This window comes from Pseudophryne corroboree, chromosome 5, assembly GCF_028390025.1.
Source record: "Pseudophryne corroboree isolate aPseCor3 chromosome 5, aPseCor3.hap2, whole genome shotgun sequence".
Classification (NCBI taxonomy): Eukaryota; Metazoa; Chordata; class Amphibia; order Anura; family Myobatrachidae; genus Pseudophryne; species Pseudophryne corroboree.
In genome coordinates, this window is record NC_086448.1 from 474,880,871 (window position 1) to 474,895,989 (window position 15,119).

The following is a 15,119-nucleotide window of genomic DNA, read 5'->3' on the forward strand; positions in this document are numbered from 1 at the left end:
CGGACTGCCTGCCGTGTGCCGACACAGAGGTAGCCACAGCCGTGAACTACCGCACTGTACACTGGCTGATAAAGAGATAGTAGTATACTCGTAACAATTAGGATGACACTATGACGGTATAAAGAATGAAAAAAAAACCACGGTTAGGTGGTAGGTATATAATAATAAATAATACAATTCTGGTCGGACGGACTGCCTGCCGTGTGCCGACACAGAGGTAGCCACAGCCGTGAACTACCGCACTGTACACTGGTTGATAAAGAGATAGTAGTATACTCGTAACAATTAGGATGACACTATGACGGTATAAAGAATGAAAAAAAAACCACGGTTAGGTGGTAGGTATATAATAATAAATAATACAATTCTGGTCGGACGGACTGCCTGCCGTGTGCCGACACAGAGGTAGCCACAGCCGTGAACTACCGCACTGTACTGTGTCTGCTGCTAATATAGACTGGTTGATATTTAAAGAGATATTAGTAGTATACAACAATACTATACTGGTGGTCAGGCACTGGTCACCACTCCTGCAGCAAAAGTGTGCACTGTTAATTAATATAATTGTACTCCTGGCTCCTGCTAACAACCTGCAGTGCTCCCCAGTCTCCCCCACAATTAATTATAAGCTTTTAATTTATACATTGATGACTGTGCAGCACACTGGGCTGAGCTGAGTGCACACAGACTGAGTCACACTGTGTGACTGACTGTGCTGTGTATCGTTTTTTTTTTCAGGCAGAGAACGGATATAGCAGAGAGAAGTGAACGGATATATTATATTAAATAAAAGTTAACTAGCAACTGCACTGGTCACTGACTGTGGTAAACTAACTCTGTCTGCGACTCTGCACAATCTCTCTCTATCTAATCTATCTATCTCTATTCTAATGGAGAGGACGCCAGACACGTCCTCTCCCTATCAATCTCAATGCACGAGTGAAAATGGCGGCGACGCGCGGCTCCTTATATAGAATCCGAGTCTCGCGATAGAATCCGAGCCTCGCGAGAATCCGACAGCGTCATGATGACGTTCGGGCGCGCTCGGGTTAACCGAGCAAGGCGGGAAGATCCGAGTCGCTCGGACCCGTGGAAAAAAAAGTGAAGTTCGTGCGGGTTCGGATTCAAAGAAACCGAACCCGCTCATCTCTACTCGGAATGAGGGCCTAGGTGTAGCAATGCTAGTTACATTGTTGGGTGCAAGGACGAAATAGGCAAATAGTGTAAGATGCACCATTTTGTATGCAACACATGGAAGGAACATGAAAAATAGAGTAAAAACACATCACTCATGCATATGTCAATTTCAAGCAATGTCAACCCTTTCCCAGTGTATATGTACTATATGGTGGAATTCAAATGTTTGAAATGTTGGTTGGGTGTCTATTTTTTCCTGTCTGTTAGATAGGAAAAAACAGACTTCCAACTGACTTTTCAAACATTTGAATCCCCCCCTATGAATGAATCCTAAAAATCATGCTTTTTCTCTGTTCTTGTGTTTACATCTTTTTAATAAGATAAGATAAGAATAATTTATTGTCACTATACATGGACATGTATAGCGAAATTACATACAGTTCTCATGTCATATACAGCAGTTAAATTACATCACATAAGTTTAGCAAAGTTGAGAATTTAAACCAACAATCACAGAAGGGAAGAAACTATTCCTTAACCTAGTGGTACGACATCTTAAACACCTATAACGTCTCCCCGATGGCAAAGGGAAAAATACATATTACAGGGGTGACCCCTATCTTCAATCATCTTGGTTGCCTTCGACAGACTCCTCGCGGTGAGTACATCCACCAACCTAGGCAAGGGTTGGCCAATAATCCTCTCCGCAGATTTAATCACTCTTTCCAAGGCAACAAGATCCGAACACTTGGCATTACCATACCACACCGTGATCGCATAGGTCAGCAAGCTCTCAATCATGCAGCGCTAACAGTTAACAAGAGTAGATTGCTGCAGACCTGCTGCTTGGAGCTTCCATAAGAAAAAAAGACGCTGCTGAGCCTTCCCAACCACAGACGTGATATGCAAGGACCATGATAAATCCTCTGTGAATTTGATCCCCAAAAATTTCACATCGGTGACCCATTCCACCTCCTCACCATTCAAAATCAATGGACAGATGCTAGTTTTTTCAGATTTCCTAAAATCCATCACAACCTCCTTAGTTTTCTTACTGTTTAATAACAGGTTGTTTTTTACCCCCCACTCTTCTCACGCTCTATAACCGCTCTCATCTACACCTGTTATCAAGCCTACCAGCGTGGTATCATCCACAAACTTAATCACAGAGATTGTCTCCAAATTACACTCACAGTCAGAGGTATACAAAGAATATAAGAAGGGACTTAAAACACAACCCTGCGGAACTCTTACATTTAACACCAGTATTGAAGAAAAGTCAGAGCCCAGTCTGTCAGGAAATCCAGACTGTCAGGAAATCCAACAGCCAATTACATATGGCTGTATCATATCCGATCTTTAAAAGCTTTTTTACTAACACTGCTAGCACTACCATGTTAAAGGCGGAACTATAATCCGCAAATAACAATCTAGCATAGGTGTCTCTATTTTCGAGATGACAAAGTACTCTATGAAGCACCATAAGAGCTGCATCGTCAGTTAATCTGTTCGACCGATAGGCAAACTGATTATGGTCAAATCCCGATGGGAAGACACTTTTTAGATGGACCAAATCAATTCTCTCAAAACATTTCATGATCAATGAAGTGAGAGCAATTGGCCTATAGTCGTTCAGACCAATGACCGACGCAGTCTTAGGAATTGGAACAATTATTGAAGTTTTAAAACACCGTGGAACAGTGCATTGACTCAGTGAAAAGTTAAAAATCTTTGTAAAAATGCCTGCCAGCTGCTCAGCACATGCCCGTAATACTAAGCCTGGAATACAATCCAGGCCAGGAGCCTTCCTTACGTTCGTTCTGCTAAAACAATCCCTAACCTCAACTTCAGTTAGGGTCATAAAACTGAGTGGAATCTAAAGAATTACCAGTAGAAGAGTCAACCTCTTCAAAACATGCATAAAAATGATTTAGATCATCAGCCGAAGGACCGCCTGTCCTGACAGAAGAACCTTTGTAATCAGAGATGCATTTAAATCCTCTCCACATCGTTCTTGCGTCACCTGATTCCTTAAAATGGTTTTCAATCTTACTCGAATAAGCTTCCTTAGCAAGACGAATACCTTTTTTTAAGTTAAAACGGGCAATCGTATAAGCTATTTTATCTTTTACTATAAACGCCCTATCCCTAGCTCTCAATAGGGAATGAACCTTACTGTTCATCCAAGGTTAGTCGTTTGGGAAGGTACGAACTAACTTCCTCTTAGTAACACTTTGTATGCAACAATTAATATACAATGACTCCATTGATGCCAAACAATCGTTATCAACACCTAAATCCCCAGTAGCCTACTCAATAAACTGATCCCAGTTGGTACACTCAAAGCAACCCTGCAAACTTAATAAAGCTTCCTCTGGCCAGATTTCAACTTCCTTAGTAATTGGTCGGTCCCTCCTTACTACCGACAAATATCTGGGAAATAACCAGAGTGATGAGTGATCGGACTGCCCAACATGAGGACACAAAAGACATTTGTATGCATGTTTAACATTAGTATAAACATGGTCAGGAGTGTTAGCCCCCCCGAGTTGGTACTAAAACATTCTGTACAAATTTGGGAAACACAGATCTTAAATTCCCCTGATTAAAATCACCAATGCATTTGATGGTAGAACGGATCTGGCAGCTTAGATTCTAGCTCAAGATGCAATAAGAACAATTTATTGAGACATTATATATAAGTAACATAGTAATAATAATGTGTGTGAAATTATACATGAAATTGATTTCAGTAAAATAACACCTACTTTTGGGAAAACGGGGAGGATTGTCATTGACATCAGTAAGTGTAATATTGACAGTGGTAGTTCCTGCTAAACCTCCCAGTTGCCCTCCCATATCCTTCGCTTGGATAAGTACTTGGTATTGTTCTTTGACTTCTCTGTCCATGTTTGGTAATGCTGTTCTGATGACACCTTCAAAAAATTGCAATTATAGTTAGTTCTGTAATACTTAAAATGACACAAAATACAGATAACTGTTGTAATACAATGAGAGCAGACATGCATACATTTCCATATCTATAAACAAAATAATTTTTTAAATTGACTTTAGATAATACATTAAGTCCCTAATATGTAAACAAAATTAGCTAAGGTTTTTTTTTACAAGGTTTAGAACCTGATGGGATTCATCACAGATTGATGGATGGTTCTAGGTTAAAACCACTATATCTACTAAATGTCACTTTAACCTTCTAATCTAAAACTGACATTGATCCCCATCACCTTATAAATCCTGATCACGTGGAAAACCTACCTCATAAATTCAGCAAAATGCCAAGATTTATTAGTGTTGTATAGATCCCAAGTATCCATACATCCTTCTATACACAGTAACATAGACCTATGTGTGTACAATAGCCGATTTGCGATCGCACCTGAATGAGCCTCACTGTATATTGGTGATCAGTGGCGTAACTAGAAATTTTTCTCCCCCAAGCCAAAAAATTATTCGGCGCCCCCCCCCCCCTTCATGCTCCATAATTGGGAGCAAGAAAGGGATAAATATGCGCGCGTCGAAGGCGCGCGCGGCAAAAAAAGGGGCGTGGTTTCGTTGGAATGGGCGTGGTTTCTCATAAAGGGGCGTGGCATTGCAGGAAAAGACTACCTTATACCCCAGTTTTGCAACCTGCACGCCCAGACATTGGCCACCACAGGAAAGAAAAATAATCCTGATTCATGCCGCTTACATTATTTGTCATTTTTCCTCCTTATAGTAATGCCCAGTATACATTATGCCACATACTGCAATGGAAAGAAAGAACTTTTACATATGATAATAGCGCTCACCCAGTGACATGTAAAAGTGAACAAATAACTGGTAGACAATGCATTCACCCTTAAAAGTTATTCCTCGTTGATGTATTGAATGGAGGAAGAAGATTCACTTTAGGGGATCCTCGTATCAAGCAATAACATTCAGAAATGGAACAGATGGATTCCCAAAAATCTGAAAGATAAGTGCCTCTTTCCCAATTGTGTATGGGTTTAAACAAGAGGCACCATTAAACACAAACCATAGTGCAGTATTTTTGTTAAAAGCACGCACAGTTTTTAATGCACAGATTAAACTTACAAGAAGTTAAAAGAACAAAAGCATATCATGATAGACTTCATGGGATAACACAGATGTTATATCACCCAGCGATTTCTTGCAGCCACGGCAGATGGTATTGGAAAGTGTGCACAGTCTCTCCAGGTGTCCAGCAGCATGCAGAATAGCAGAGGGTAAATGTGTCCAAATGTCCCAGGGTCAGTCACAGGTTAAAAGCAAGAAGCCACGCTTAACGCGTATCGGACAGAACGTCCTTCATCAGAAGCGTGGATTAGTGGCTCCAAACTGGTGTTTTTATACCATCCTGGATGAGGGTCTCAGCTGTCTCCGATCATCAATCGCTCGTTGCGCTCCGTCCAGCGCACATGCGCGATGACTACCGGAAACCGGAAATCGTCGGTGCGTGTCACTTGCGCTCCACAGACCCGGAAGACCTCCAAACGGCTCTCCTTCACTTTGTTACATGGATAACCATGCTGTTGGTATGCGTTTCACTGACCAGGAAATGCACACAGAACCGTCATCCATTCATTCCCTTATATAGGGTTGTCACAACAAATATAACATGAAGTCCCGGATTAATATACGACCATATAAAAATAAAAAAGAAGAAATCGCAGCAATTACCAAATAATACGGACACATATCCAAATCAGGAGACACTTCAGAAATTAAACACTAGGATGGACAAAAAAAGGGGGGGGGATTAAGTCAAGAAACATTTTAACTCAAAATCCCCGTTCAGACCACCCGGGTTCAGGGTGCCTAGACGATGTATTAACCTCATCTCTGTTTGCGAGAGTCTTTTATCCAAATCCCTTGTTCTCCATTTCTGTTGTATCACCTGCACACCCCAAAAGTTCCTGAGTGCACTTGTATTGGAATTGTGTACCCTTTTAAAGTGTGCTGAGACATTATGCGATTCAAGACCTTTTCGGATATTATATATATGCTCGGCCCACCTCACCTTCCCACTTCTTCCTGTTTTACCAACATAGGCAAGGCCGCAAGTGCATTCGAGCACATATATAATATTTTTTGTATGACATGTGATGAAATCCCGAATGGGATATCTGTGGCCATTAACAATGTATTCCGTGAATTTCCTCACTGGAACCTTAACAGTCTTGCATATGAGGCAGTCACCACAACGGTGAAAGCCTTTTGTCCTCACGCTTTGTCTCAATTCCATATCGAGGCTACTCCTCACAAGATGGTTCTTAAGTGATTGAGCCTTCCTATAGATGAATACGGGTCTATCTGGCAACAAATCACCGATCACTATATCTTGTTTTAAAATATTCCAGTTATTAATAAAAACTTTTTCTATATTCTTAAAAGAACTACTATATTGGCTGACGAAGGCCCATTTGAATCTATCATCAGAGATGGTGGATTTTTCTTTTATTGCCAGTAGTTGGGATCTATTCACCTTATCTACCCTTGTTCTGGCAGACTCAAGGACATTAGATGTATATCCTCTTTGTGCTAGTCGATCTGTGAGTTCATCCAGTTGCTGATTGCATACTCCTGTTTCAGAACAGTTTCTCTTGACCCGTGTGAACTGACTGAATGGTATCCCATCCAGCCAGTGCGCATGGTGTTGACTGGTTCTGTCGATGAAGCTGTTGGAGTCCCTTGAAATAAATTCTGAGCCCATTCAAGAAGGGCAATTAGAACCAGAAATACCTGTAAACAAAGGAATGATTAGGAATAAGAGGAATAGAATAAATAGGTTTAAGGGGAATCTTAAAGGGACAGGGCCCTATAATTCCAAACCACAATTAGAAAAACCTCCCCAGTGGAGAAGGAAAAATAACTTCCATGCCAATCAAGATAGGAATCTTACAAAATATCCACCTAGAGAAAATGTCGATTCATTCTATAGGAATCAGCGGAGAGATTGGGAACCCCGCTTTGAATCCGATTATAGTGATGATCGGCGGGAAACATACCCCCAAAGGTTTAGAAAAATAAATACTGCAACTAATCCCCAGGAGGTAAAAACCTCAAATAGATTTTTGGCACTAAGAGAGAGAGACGAAGATCCCTCCTCCTCTTCTTCTTCTTTTTTAGGGTTTGGCCAAAGGACCCCACGAAACAGAAGGTAGTATGTAAGGATACTGCCAGTAAAAAAACCAGGAGAGGTACAAGGGCTGGCAAACGTCCTAAAAGAACCCGCAAACCTAGAGACACTATCCCCATAGTAGTTGCTCAGAGGGATCAGACATGGTTATTGACACAGCAGCAACTAACACCATGGATTCCTCCACTGCGATTGCGTTGGAAGGAAAAATATTCAATTTATCTGATAGATCATTATCTACACATGAAGTGAAAGTACTGCAAAAAGGCCTAAACTTTGCACCGACAAGTAAGCCTAACTCCTTTGACGTCTTTTTAGACGTCCAAAAATTCATTCGTAAATTAACAATTAAAAAGTTTTTTCAAAATAAGGAGAATGCAGATGTGGATGTGGAGTATAGTGGGGAAGTATCACGATTTAAAGCACCCTCCACGTTTTATCCCACCCAATCGAGAGGAAACTGTCTAGAGGTATTTAATAAAGTGGTTTGCAGAGAGATTGAGAAAGAGATACAAAAAGGTGGTAAAAAGAACAAACCCAATTTGACTAAAAAGGAATTCGAGGCCATTCGATCCTTGAAAGATGACAAGGATTTAATTATTAAGCCAGCAGACAAGGGTGGAGGGGTGGTCCTTATGAAAAGGGAATCATACATGGAGGAAGTACACAAACAGCTTAATGAAGGAGGCACCTATCAGAAACTCAAAGTGGACCCAACAACGCGTATTGCGAAAGCGTTGTTGGATCTCACCACACAAGCCTTGGATAATAAGGTAATTACAAAAGGTGAACATGAGTTTCTGAACATTAAGAACCCCACCATACCTACCATGTATGTTCTCCCAAAGGTTCATAAGGACCCCCTCCACCCCCCTGGTAGACCTATAGTATCTGGGTGTAACAGCCTGACTAGTAATCTTTCAGCCATGGTTGACCACTTTCTACAACCCATAGTGGTAACTACAAGATCCTTTGTAAAGGATACTGGGGACATCCTGAGGAGCCTGACAAACTATAAATGGGAAACAGGTGATTTCCTATGTACAGCTGACGTTTGTACTTTATATACAATTATAGATTTGGAGAAAGGCCTCATGGCGGTCTCGTATTTTTTAAGTATGAGCAGCTATAGTGAATCCATTAGGATGTTCATTATGGAGAGCATCAGATTCATCTTACTTAATAATTATTTTTTCTTTGACGGAACTTTTTATTTACAGCGGATTGGCACCGCCATGGGCACCAGGTTCGCTCCCAGTTATGCCAATTTATTTATGGCATACTGGGAGGACTGCCAGATCTGGAGAGACGGTGTACTGGTAGCGGGCCTGGTGTCCTGGCGGCGTTATATTGACGACGTGCTTTTTGTGTGGCGCGGGGATGAAGAGTCACTTCAAACATTCTGTCAGAGTTTGAACTTGAATGATGTGAATATTAAATTTACATTTACGCAGAGTCAGAAGGAGGTGTCCTTCCTCGACCTGAGTATCTATATTCAAAATGGTGAAGTTCATTCAAAAACGTATAGGAAAAAAACATACTCCAACAGCTTCATCGACAGAACCAGTCAACACCATGCGCACTGGCTGGATGGGATACCATTCAGTCAGTTCACACGGGTCAAGAGAAACTGTTCTGAAACAGGAGTATGCAATCAGCAACTGGATGAACTCACAGATCGACTAGCACAAAGAGGATATACATCTAATGTCCTTGAGTCTGCCAGAACAAGGGTAGATAAGGTGAATAGATCCCAACTACTGGCAATAAAAGAAAAATCCACCATCTCTGATGATAGATTCAAATGGGCCTTCGTCAGCCAATATAGTAGTTCTTTTAAGAATATAGAAAAAGTTTTTATTAATAACTGGAATATTTTAAAACAAGATATAGTGATCGGTGATTTGTTGCCAGATAGACCCGTATTCATCTATAGGAAGGCTCAATCACTTAAGAACCATCTTGTGAGGAGTAGCCTCGATATGGAATTGAGACAAAGCGTGAGGACAAAAGGCTTTCACCGTTGTGGTGACTGCCTCATATGCAAGACTGTTAAGGTTCCAGTGAGGAAATTCACGGAATACATTGTTAATGGCCACAGATATCCCATTCGGGATTTCATCACATGTCATACAAAAAATATTATATATGTGCTCGAATGCACTTGCGGCCTTGCCTATGTTGGTAAAACAGGAAGAAGTGGGAAGGTGAGGTGGGCCGAGCATATATATAATATCCGAAAAGGTCTTGAATCGCATAATGTCTCAGCACACTTTAAAAGGGTACACAATTCCAATACAAGTGCACTCAGGAACTTTTGGGGTGTGCAGGTGATACAACAGAAATGGAGAACAAGGGATTTGGATAAAAGACTCTCGCAAACAGAGATGAGGTTAATACATCGTCTAGGCACCCTGAACCCGGGTGGTCTGAACGGGGATTTTGAGTTAAAATGTTTCTTGACTTAATCCCCCCCCTTTTTTTGTCCATCCTAGTGTTTAATTTCTGAAGTGTCTCCTGATTTGGATATGTGTCCGTATTATTTGGTAATTGCTGCGATTTCTTCTTTTTTATTTTTATATGGTCGTATATTAATCCGGGACTTCATGTTATATTTGTTGTGACAACCCTATATAAGGGAATGAATGGATGACGGTTCTGTGTGCATTTCCTGGTCAGTGAAACGCATACCAACAGCATGGTTATCCATGTAACAAAGTGAAGGAGAGCCGTTTGGAGGTCTTCCGGGTCTGTGGAGCGCAAGTGACACGCACCGACGATTTCCGGTTTCCGGTAGTCATCGCGCATGTGCGCTGGACGGAGCGCAACGAGCGATTGATGATCGGAGACAGCTGAGACCCTCATCCAGGATGGTATAAAAACACCAGTTTGGAGCCACTAATCCACGCTTCTGATGAAGGACGTTCTGTCCGATACGCGTTAAGCGTGGCTTCTTGCTTTTAACCTGTGACTGACCCTGGGACATTTGGACACATTTACCCTCTGCTATTCTGCATGCTGCTGGACACCTGGAGAGACTGTGCACACTTTCCAATACCATCTGCCGTGGCTGCAAGAAATCGCTGGGTGATATAACATCTGTGTTATCCCATGAAGTCTATCATGATATGCTTTTGTTCTTTTAACTTCTTGTAAGTTTAATCTGTGCATTAAAAACTGTGCGTGCTTTTAACGAAAATACTGCACTATGGTTTGTGTTTAATGGTGCCTCTTGTTTAAACCCATACACAATTGGGAAAGAGGCACTTATCTTTCAGATTTTTGGGAATCCATCTGTTCCATTTCTGAATGTTATTGCTTGATACGAGGATCCCCTAAAGTGAATCTTCTTCCTCCATTCAATACATCAACGAGGAATAACTTTTAAGGGTGAATGCATTGTCTACCAGTTATTTGTTCACTTTTACATGTCACTGGGTGAGCGCTATTATCATATGTAAAAGTTCTTTCTTTCTATTGTTATATCTTTTGAAGTGTGGGATACACCTCTTTTTGCACTTGATTTAGCTGCACTCCCAGTTAATTGCGCATACTTTTGGAAACACCCATTGTATCACGACATACTGCAATGGCCCTTAGACATTATGCCGCACACAATAATGCACATGACACAATATGCACACACTGTAATGCCCTCGACACATTATGCCACACACCGTAATGCCTGTGACACATTATGCCACACACCGTAATGCCTGTGACACATTATGACAGGAATCGCAATGCCCGTTATACATTATGCTACACACTGCAATGCCCCTGATACATTATAGCACATACAATGTCTGTGACACATTATGACACACACCGCAATGTCCGTGATACATTATGCCACACACTGCAATGCCCGATACATTATAGCACATACAATGCCTGTGACACATTATGCCACACACTGCAATGACCTTGAGACATTATACCACAATGCCCGTGATATAAAATACCATACACCGTAATGCCTGTGACACATACCGCAATGTCCTGCCCGTTATACCCTATGCCACACACCGCAATGCCCGTTATGTATTATGCCACACTGCAATGACCCTGAGACATTATACCACATACCACAATGCCCGTGATATAGTATACCACACACAGTAATGCCTGACACATTATGACACACACCGCAATGTCCGTGATACATTATGCCACACACTGCAATGACCCTGAGACATTATACCACATATCACAATGCCCGCGATATAGTATACCATACACCGTAATGCCTGTGACACATTATGACACACACCGCAATGTCCGTGATACATTATGCCACACACCGTAATGCCCATTACACATTAAGTCCTACAGTAAGGCTTCTAATTACTTTTCAATTACCTGCTCGTTGTCAGGGGTTTCATGCACTGGGTGTCATGCTCGTTGCCAGGGGTTTCATGCTCTTGGTTCCATGCACGGTGCCAGGGGTTTTCATGCTCAGGGTGTCATGCTCATTGCCAGGGGTTTCATGCACTGGGTGTCATGCTCGTTGCCAGGTGTTTTATGCACTGGGTGTCATGCTCGTTGCCAGGTGTTTCATGCACTGGGTGTCATGCTCGTTGCTAGGAGATAGTCCTTGTTGCTAGGGCTGTGCTACCAGTGCCACATATGTCCCCAGTGCCAGATATTCCCCCACGGTGCCAGGTACTCACATGCCCCAGTGCCAAATATAGCCCCCCCCATGTGCCAGGTACACATATACCCCCCCAGTGCCACATATGCCCCCAGTGCCAGATATTCCCCCCCAGTGCCACATATGCCCCCAGTGCCAGATATGCCCCCAGTGCCATATATTCCCCCCCAGTGCCAAATATGCCCCCAGTGCCATATATGCCCCCAGTGCCAGATATTCCCCCCCAGTGCCAGATATTCCCCCCGTGCCATATATGCCCCCAGTGCCAGATATTCCCCCCCCCAGTGCCATATATGCCCCCAGTGCCAGATATTCCCCCCCAGTGCCATATATGCCCCAGTGCCATATATCCAGTGCCAGATATTCCCCCCAGTGCCAGATATGCCCCAGTGCCAGATATTCCCCCCCAGTGCCATATATGCCCCCAGTGCCAGATATTTATTTCCCCCCCCCCCCGCCGCCGCTTTTTGGAGGGACACGGAGGGCACAGCTCGCCTCTCCTGTGGTCCCTCCTGCTGCATCATCTCCGGCGGCTGCGGGTCTAATAGGGGGAAGTGCCGGTTCGTGAGCCAATTAGAGCTCACGGACGGCACTTCCCCCTATTAGACCCACGGCCGCCGGAGATGATGCAGGAGGGACACAGGGAGGCGCGCTGTGCCCTCCGTGTCCCTCCAACAAGCGGCGGAGGGAAGGAGACCGCAGACTGACATGCGGACGCTCATCCGCATGTCAGTCTGCTGTAAATCAGTGGCGCCCCCGCAGCCCCTCGCCCCCAAGCCACCGCGAGGGCTGCGGGGGCAGTAGTTACGCCACTGTTGGTGATGCAGTGGTGGCGCAAAATTATGATGATCAGACTAATAAAAGGACAACCAGTAGGTACAGTAATAACCAACCTTGGGCTAAATGTAACAGCCTGCGATGTGACTTTGTGTAAGTGTGCCCATTTTTTAAAGCAGCAATCATTTACAAGGCGGTTACATTGAGGCCTTTATCTTTAAAAACACTTTTTAAAAAATATTTCTCTGTGGATGCTGTTGGTTCAATATAAATTATAACTTCAATTAATAAGGAGATTAAGGGAACATCAGGACATGCACAGAAGCAAAATTCTGTATTTTGAGCTATATATTAAATTAAACTTTTTGAATCTGCTATACTGCTAAAGTGTAACTGGCAGAATGGATTGTATTTAAGGTACAGTATAGGATGATTCAGAGGTGCACACAGTTTCAAGCTTTCACAGTTTATCGATTTTCTGTTACTGCACACATATGAAAAGTCTGCTAAATCCTTACTGCGTAAGGGTGAGCCAAGGTGTGCGATGGCTTAAGCAGTTGCATATGACATCACTATTACTTGAAATTCTGTCTACATTCCATGGACGGTTCGCCTTGGAGACATGGAGTAATCACAAAAAGAGGAGGTGTCAAGCGCATGTCATGGGTGTATTTCTGCATGTGTTTCTGCAATCTATTCCACATCACTGCAGCTAGAGCAGGCATTATTCAGAAAGATGCAAGGGAGACACTGTGCAAGGCAGCACCAGCTTGAGGAGTTGATGTTGCAGCAGATGATGTATCACTAGTAGAGATATCAGATTTACTAGTGCTCTTGAGCAATTTTCAAATAAGCAAAGTGGGTGTCGCAGAGTTTGCTCAGTCTGTCGCATGGTAGTGCACAAGGGGAATGCTTAAATTTGCATTTGCATATTGAGAGTCCATCTAAAATTGCAGCCAGTCATGAACTGCATGCATCTCTAGATTTGTATAAGCTTGCAGACAGGGGGCCACCAATAGACACCGCTACTTGTGCTTTTGTATGTGACTAAGAATCAAGCCATCTGTCAGTTGCAGGGTTTTTTTACACTTCAAAAAAAAATTACATTTAATTTATTTTTTTTCAGTACAGGTATCACTATAACTCCCAACTGTCATGATTCTGGCAGGAGGGACTGTCTCGCTGTCCCACCCACCGGTCGCAGTGTCCCGTGGTGAGGGCAGTTGGAAGACCCTCTCTTATTTGTTGCACTGCTTAGTAGAGCAGCAGTGAATATTTACCAGTGTCTGTTCACCAGGAGAGGGGTCAGGGGGCATGGCTAGCAGCTCACAGACAGGGCCGGTTCTGGCGCTCTGTGCGCCCCGGGCGGCAATAGGGGGCGTGGCTTTGTAAGGGGGCGCGGTCATTTACGCCCCCTGTACAGACTGAAATGATGTGCGGTGCGCGATGACGTAATCGCGCACCGCACAGCAAAGGTCTTCTCCACAAAGGGAAACTAGACACGTAGTGGCAGCGGGGGGGGGGGGGGGCAGCGCCCAGCGGCAGCGGGCAACGGGGGGCACACAGCAGCAGCGGATCTTGCCCTGGTGCTGCGCCCTCCGGATGGTGCCCTGCGCCCTCCGGAAGGCGGCGCCCCGGGCAAAAGTCCTGCTTGCCCGTGGCAAGATTCGCTACTGCTCACAGAGTGGTGAAAATGTTGTGAGACCACACATTTGCCTCTCCTCTGAGATGGAAAAGTTCGGAGGTTTAAGTGGTATCATGCTCATATAAACATTTTTTAATCTACTGTATACAAAGATATAAAGTAGAGAGAGAGAAAGAAAGTACCAGCCAATAAGCTCCTTACTGTATTTGCCAGGGGCTATCCAAATAGCCCCAATGTCAGTGAATATTAAGGGCTTAGTTTTGCTTGTCTCAGACAGATGTCAAGTTAAACCCACAATAAAAAGGCTTTTTTCCCAAGGTTGCGGCTTTCTGCTAATCTTATGTATTTTCACACAAAATAAAAAGGGGTTTTCCGGTCATAACAATTTGATATGTCAGATAAAAAAATCAGCAAAGAACAACAACAGCAAAAATTGTGAAAATCCTCAGTTTTTCGCAGGCGCAACATTCAGGGTTAATTGGATACCCCCCTGATCTACAGTTAGGAGCTGATTGGTTGATAATTTATCTCTCTACACTTTATTGGGCATACAGTATTTATCACAATCCACATCTCAGATGCAGATGGGATGTGATAAATTCACCCAAAACCACAATGTGATATTTGAATATATCACAAGGATGTATTAAATATTGCATACAGGAACAGAGCTTGTGAGAAAGCTCTGTCCCTGCGAATCCTCGTACCGCTATTCTCATGGAATTTTTAGTTCAAAATATACT

The 15,119-nt window shown here is 43.1% G+C and overlaps 1 protein-coding gene across 1 annotated transcript in view; it reads right to left on the reverse strand.

Annotated features, from left to right (window-relative positions):
• CDH12 (cadherin 12) overlaps positions 1 to 15,119 on the reverse strand; it is a 1,390,824-nt gene that overhangs the window by 109,762 nt on the left and 1,265,943 nt on the right. The window contains exon 7 of the mRNA XM_063922964.1: positions 3,906 to 4,073. Coding sequence (XP_063779034.1) covers positions 3,906 to 4,073 — 168 coding nt within the window. The remainder of the gene's footprint in view (positions 1 to 3,905; positions 4,074 to 15,119) is intronic.